At 58.1% G+C, this 6,065-nt stretch overlaps 2 protein-coding genes across 2 annotated transcripts; both read left to right on the forward strand.

Moving 5' to 3' along the window:
• Positions 1–3,394: 3,394 nt before the first annotated feature.
• On the forward strand, positions 3,395–4,804 carry LOC139832467 (uncharacterized). Its single transcript, XM_071822235.1, has one exon. It carries the CDS (start codon positions 3,395–3,397, stop codon positions 4,802–4,804), a length of 1,410 nt encoding a protein of 469 aa, XP_071678336.1.
• A 74-nt stretch (positions 4,805–4,878) lies between these two features.
• On the forward strand, positions 4,879–5,835 carry LOC139832468 (uncharacterized). The gene is made up of 2 exons (XM_071822236.1): positions 4,879–5,004; positions 5,440–5,835. The coding sequence occupies exons 1-2, from the start codon at positions 4,879–4,881 to the stop codon at positions 5,833–5,835; spliced, it is 522 nt and encodes a 173-aa protein (XP_071678337.1).
• Positions 5,836–6,065: the final 230 nt, after the last annotated feature.

Here is a 6,065-nt window from a genome sequence, read left to right on the forward strand (position 1 = left end):
ATCTTTACTTCATGAGTAGACATCAGTATGGGCCAGCAAAAACGAGCACATTATCATGGGCTTGTATAGCAAGTTAGACCATGACACTCAGGATTAGATGTTTGGCTCATACCTATTTTCCTTTTTTTCAGATGCCTATACCAGCATAGTTTGCAAGGAACTGAGTACTAGAATTCTGACCTCTCTCCGGCTCCGCGGGGTGAGCGCAGCAGGTAGGTTAGCTTCTCCACCGCCGCGGGGGTTCCTCGCCGGTGATCTCCGGCTCCCTCTCTCCCCCTTCCCCCCTCTCCGAGCCGCCATGGAGTCCTCCGCCTCCGCCTCGCACCCTCCGGGGTTCTCGCAGAGGTGGCAGGGGCCGGAAAGTCCGGCGTCGGTTTCCTCGGCCAGGAACGAGCATGTGTCCGGCCTGGGGATCTCCTCAGCCTCGTCGGGCAACAGCGTCGACGCGCCGCGTGAGGTGGTGGTAGTGCAGGCGCCGGCGGCGGACCGGGGTCGTGTCCAGGATCGGCTCCGGTGGGAGCAAGCAAGGCCGTCTAAGAAGACGATGTGGAGGCGCCGCGTGGATGCAAGGAACGACGCATCGGCGGGCCGTGGCGCGGTCGCGCCGGAGATGGAAGGCCTCTGCTTCCGCTGCTACTTGCCCGGCCACCGGAAGCGGGACTGCACCAACGACGAAGTGTGCGTCCGCTGCTGGCATTGTGGGCATCCGGCCAGGGAGTGCAAACGGCCGCGCAGCCCTTCTTCGGAGGAGGAGCTCCGCAACCTGGCGCTGGCCAAGTTCGCGCGCCGCAGGTCTCCTGTCAGGGAGGAGCTCGTCGGGGCCCGGAGGGGTCCTGGAAGGGAGCCTGGGCGTGCGGCTGCTCCGGCGCCTCCTCTGCGGCCGGCCACGCCGCCCCCTGCGCCTACTCCACCCCCGCCACCGCCACCACCACCCCCGGCTGCGACGGTCGCTCCCCTAGCCCTGAGCCTGCCTCCCATGGGGCGTCGCCGCCGTTGTGTGCTGAGCCTAAGCGCGATCAGTTGGGTTCCCGTGTGCATGAGGCATCGGCGCTGTGCGTCGTCCGTAGAACTGCAGCCATGTGTGATTTGGAGCGGAGGCTCCGCTTCACCATGGTGGCCTCTGTCGGAGGACGGAGGCCGGCAGTCTCGGCGGAGCAGGTGGCGGCGGCGCTGCGGTGGCGTGGGATTCCGGCTACGGCGTTCTCTGTTCACGCTCATGCACCTGAGGATTTTCTGGTTGTTCTCGAGTCTGCGGAGTTGCGGAGGCATGTCGCGGCTCTCCCGTCGGTGCTCGTTGCGGGCGCGCCGCTCGTGCTCCGGCCATGGAAGCGCCAAGCGCAGGGTAAGCTTGTGCCGCTGAGGTCGAGGGTCTCGCTCGTGCTGGAGGGCATACCGCCGCACGCATGGGACGTGTAGGTTGTGGAGGATCTGCTGGGGAAGACGTGCGCCGTCGAGGAGGTTGCACCGGAGACGCGCTCTAGAGCAGACATGTCATTGTTCAGGCTCACGGCATGGACGTCGCAGCTGGGCGCCATTCTGGTGGCGCGCATGCTCGCGGTGCCCGAGCCGTGGAGGAGCGTGGAGGGCAAGCTGTCGCCGGCGAGGGAGCTCCCGGAGGCAGCGACGACCCAGACGGAGGATCCTGCTGCTTCCAAAGCAGTGGAGGAGATCTCGATGCTGCAGTACCGTGTTCTGATCCACGTGGATTCGGTCGAGGAGTTTACAGCGGAGGAACCTGACGCACAGTTTGAGGCTCAGGGCGGTGATGGTGCGGACCGCCGGGGAGCTGGGCCGAAGGATCGTCATGGCGATGGCGGCGGAGACGGGGGCCGTCGCCGGAGAAGATTGCTGCCCTGGACGAGGGGTGTGATGGACCAGAGAGGTGGGTCAGGCGCTTTTCCCTACAGCAGACAGCATGGGACAGGTGGTGGCGCGTCATTGGCGGAGGGGCGTTCGTGGGGCCTACCCCCGTTGGACTCACCTGGGCCTTGGGCATTTCAAACCGAGTCCTCTCTGTATGAGGTGGCGTCACCTCCGATCAATCCTGTCAGGGTGCAGCTAGAAAGTGCTGGTCAAAAGGAGTCTCAACAGGAGCTGGGAAGCGTTGGATCAAGACCCGTTGCGCGATCGCGTGGAGGAGAAGCAGCGGAGGCTGCGGGAGCGGAGCCAGATGCGGAGAATATGCCAAAAGTGGGGCCGGTGCTGGAGCTGGAACCTGCGCTGCATGCGGGCGGGCCTACCACGGTTTGGCAGGACGCGCTGGAGACGCTGCCAACTGCTGCAGCGGATCCCGAGGTGGATCGTGGTCGGCTGCCGTTGGAGCCCGCCCTGTCTCCTAGTGATGGGTCCCGCGTGGGCCTGGTGGAGGTTCATGGTCGGCTGGCGCTGGAGACTGCACTGTCTCCTAGGGGCGGGTCCCGCGTGGGCCTGGAAGTTGATCCAGCCTCTGCGGACAAGTTGGGCCCGATTTCCTTGTTTGCTGCGACGGTTGGAGACAAGGTTGGGCCCATGGACGGGGCTGACGAGGATCTGGTGGAGGGCTCGTCGAAGGGCTCTTTGAGTTCTGCTCTGCGGTGTGCGTCGCCTGTAGGTTGCGGCACACCACTGATATCAGGTTCAGACACGTCTGCGAGTTCATCTGGCTCTGTTTCTGGTAGTTCAGTTCGGGACTTTTTCGAGGTCTCTCTGTCGGAACGTGAGAAGGGCCTGGAGGAGGGTGGTGAACTAGTTGACATGGCGTCCGGTGGCCGTTCGGAGTGCATGGAAAGCGATCCTAGAGGCTACCCTTGTTCGTCATACACGGGGCCTAATAGCCTTATGCAGATGGTGCCACGCCGTGTCCGGGAGGGGCCAGTGCTAGAGGAAGTTACACTAGGGATGCGGGTGGTGGATGCCACAGAGAGATTGGAGCTACAACAGGAGAAACTTGCACTGTGTCGCATCATGATGTTATGTTCCTCCATCCTCAAGAAGCTGGCACCACCGTTGCTTCGAGAAGTGGAGAGTTCGTCTGGCCTGCGTGTTGAGGCACAGCCATTCACGCCCAGACGCCTGACTAGGAGTACAGCGTTGGCGGCTCAGGACAGAGAGAAGAAGGCGGCCAAGGCCTCGACGGCAGAGACGGTGTTACTGAAGGCGTTGGGCATCTGCCCAGAGGAGTTGTCGGTGGACGAGGAGCACCTGGCAAGCTTCACGGAGATGTTTGACTCACCTCTAGGAGAGAGGCACGTGAGGTTCATGGCGTCCATCTTTGGCAAGATGGTGCCCCAGAGCTTCGACCAGCAGGAGGGCTGTAGAGTAGCGGTAGCGGCACAGTAGGTGTCCATCGGAGTGGAGTCTGTCTCAGTAGCTTATGGATTGTAACCTAGAAATGTTGTTCTGGAACGTTCGAAGCATGAACGATCCAGCTAAGAGGAGTGCCATTAGGGAGTTTCCTACTAGTCTGCATGTAAGCATTGTGTGTATTTCGGAGACTAAGGTCGCGGAGGTGGATGAGTTCTATGTTTCACAGTGTTTGGGACCATCCTTTGATGGCTTTGTGTTTTTGCCGGCTGATGAGACTAGAGGAGGTGTGGTGATGGCCTGGGACACTTCGGTGATCCAGATTGGCCACGTGAGCTTTGATACTTATGCGATAACCGGGGAGGTCATGACTATTGAGGGTGCCAAATGGTGGCTTACCACCGTTTATGTGCCACAAGCGGCTGACGAGAAAATTCTGTTTCTTGAGGAGTTGACGGAGAGGAGGTCACTTTGCCCAGGGCCGTGGGTAGTGGCGGGAGATTTCAACATGATCCTAAATGCTCATGAGAAGAATAATGAGAACCTTGACAGGAATATGATGCGGCGCTTCGGGGCCTTTGTGCATGAGCATGAGTTAAAAGATCTATACATGCATGGCCGGACCTACACTTGGAGTAATGAGAGGGAGCAAGCCACCCTCACACGCATAGACAGGGTGCTGGTTTCAGTGGATTGGGACCTGCAGCATTTTGATTCGGTGCTGCAAGGCCTATCATCATCGGTTTCGGACCATGCACCGCTACACCTTGCTCTCAACGCGGCGTTTCGGCCTAAGAGAAGGTTCAAGTTTGAGAGCTTCTGGCTCAAGTTGGAGGGTTTTGAGGAGGCGGTTAAGGAAGCTTGGGTATGTGACCCTGCAATTGTTGACCCGTTTCGGAGGCTGGATGCGCTTTACAGGAATGCCGCTGAGCACCTGCAGTCCTGGGGGCAAAAAAAAGTGGGCAACGTTAAGCTGAATATTGCGATAGCTAACACCCTCATTCTACGCCTGGACGTGGCCCAGGAGAGACGTATGTTGACCCCTATGGAGCTTTGGCTAAGGCGAATGCTTAAGCAATATGTTCTCGGCCTTGCTTCACTGGAGCGAACTATGGCGAGACAAAGATCGAGAATCCGCTGGTTGAGGGAGGGAGATGCAAACACATCGCTTTTCCATGCAGTAGCCAATGGGAGAAGAGTGAAGAACCACATCGCTACGGTGAAAGTCGGAGATGAGATAGTGACGGAACAGAATTTGAAAGTGGAGGCTTTCACCGAGGCGTATTTTCAGCTGCTTGGGCAAATGCAGCCGAGAGAGCACTCTATAAACCTGGATGAACTTGATATCCCTACAGCTGTGCTACAGGATCTGGATGCCATGTTTACGGAGGAGGAGATTTGGGGGGTAGTCAAGGACCTCCCCCGGACCGAGCGCCAGGGCCGGATGGCTTCACTGGAGCGTTTTACCACAGAGCATGGCCCATTATCAAAAGGGACGTCCTCGCCGGACTGTTCAAACTGAGTGTGGGAGATGGTCGGGGCTTTGCACGCCTGAATAGAGCCCTGATCACTTTGATACCCAAGAAACCAGACGCCATGGAGGTCAAGGATTATCGCCCTATTAGTCTGGTGCATAGCTTTGCAAAGCTGTTCTCAAAAGTTATGGTCAACAGGCTCCGGAGAAGGCTGGGGGAGGTTGTGAGCTCCAACCAGTCAGCTTTTGTGCGAGGGAGATCCTTACACGATAACTTCATCCTTGTGAGACAAGTGGCACGGAAGATAAACCAGCGGAGGCAGACAGGAGTGCTTCTCAAATTGGATCTCACAAGGGCGTTCGACTCGATATCTTAGAGTTTTCTGTTCGAGGTGCTTCGGCGCATGGGCTTTGGGGAGAGGTTCTTAAAGTGGGTCGCTCTGTTGCTAATTACCGCAAATACGAGGGTGTTGGTTAATGGAGTACCAGGGGAGAGATTTGTGCACGTGAGAGGTCTCAGGCAAGGAGACCCAACCTCACCCATGTTGTTTGTGGCGGCGATGGAGGTGTTGACGGCGGTGATCAAGAAGGCTGCGGAGAGGTAGCTTTTCTCTGGGCTTGCGGGGATTTTGGAGAGGCAGCGAATATCGGTATATGCTGATGATGTGGTTATTTTCTGCAAGCCTCTGAGCATAGAATTGGAGGCAACTAAGGCCATCCTCCAGGTGTTTGGGGAGGCTTCCGGGTTGCGGGTTAACTATAGGAAGACCTCAGCCACGCTGATTAGAGAGAAGGAGGGGGATGCGGACAGAGTTGTGGAGACGCTGGGCTGTGAGGTGGTGGGGTTCCCCATCAGATATCTTGGCATGCAGCTAGCTCTGAGACCCCTGACTAAAGCGGAGTGGCAACCGCTGATTGACCAGGTCATACATTGTGTGCCGGCTTGGCAGAGATGCATGATTCAGAAATCAGGGAGGCTCATTCTCATCAAATTGGTGATAAGCGCGAGACCCATACATCAGCTGATGGTAGCTGAGGCTCCAGCTTGGGTGCTGGAGGAGTTGGTAAAGTGGATGTGAGCCTTTTTCTGGGCGGGAAAGAAGGAGGTGAATGGGGGCCAATGCATGGTAGCATGGGACACGATATGTAAGCCGACCCAGTTCGGAGGTCTTCGAGTGAAGGATCTCAGACTGCAAGGGCTAGCCCTCAGAGCAAGGTGGTGTTGGTTGCGCCGCAAGGACCCTTCGAGGCCTTGGCAAGGTCTGCCAGCGATCAAGGATCCGGAAGCCAATGAAGTATTCCAGAGTCT

The sequence above is a fragment of the Lolium perenne genome, chromosome 6, assembly GCF_019359855.2.
Source record: "Lolium perenne isolate Kyuss_39 chromosome 6, Kyuss_2.0, whole genome shotgun sequence".
Classification (NCBI taxonomy): domain Eukaryota; kingdom Viridiplantae; phylum Streptophyta; class Magnoliopsida; order Poales; family Poaceae; genus Lolium; species Lolium perenne.

Bases quoted from the DNA above. Each gene is read 5' to 3' on its own strand.
- LOC139832467 (XM_071822235.1), top strand. From the start codon at position 3,395: ATGAACGATCCAGCTAAGAGGAGTGCCATTAGGGAGTTTCCTACTAGT.
- LOC139832468 (XM_071822236.1), top strand. From the start codon at position 4,879: ATGGAGGTCAAGGATTATCGCCCTATTAGTCTGGTGCATAGCTTTGCA. The intron at 5,005-5,439 runs GTGCGAGGGAGA...ATTTTCTGCAAG, and splicing joins GCTCCAACCAGTCAGCTTTT to CCTCTGAGCATAGAATTGGA.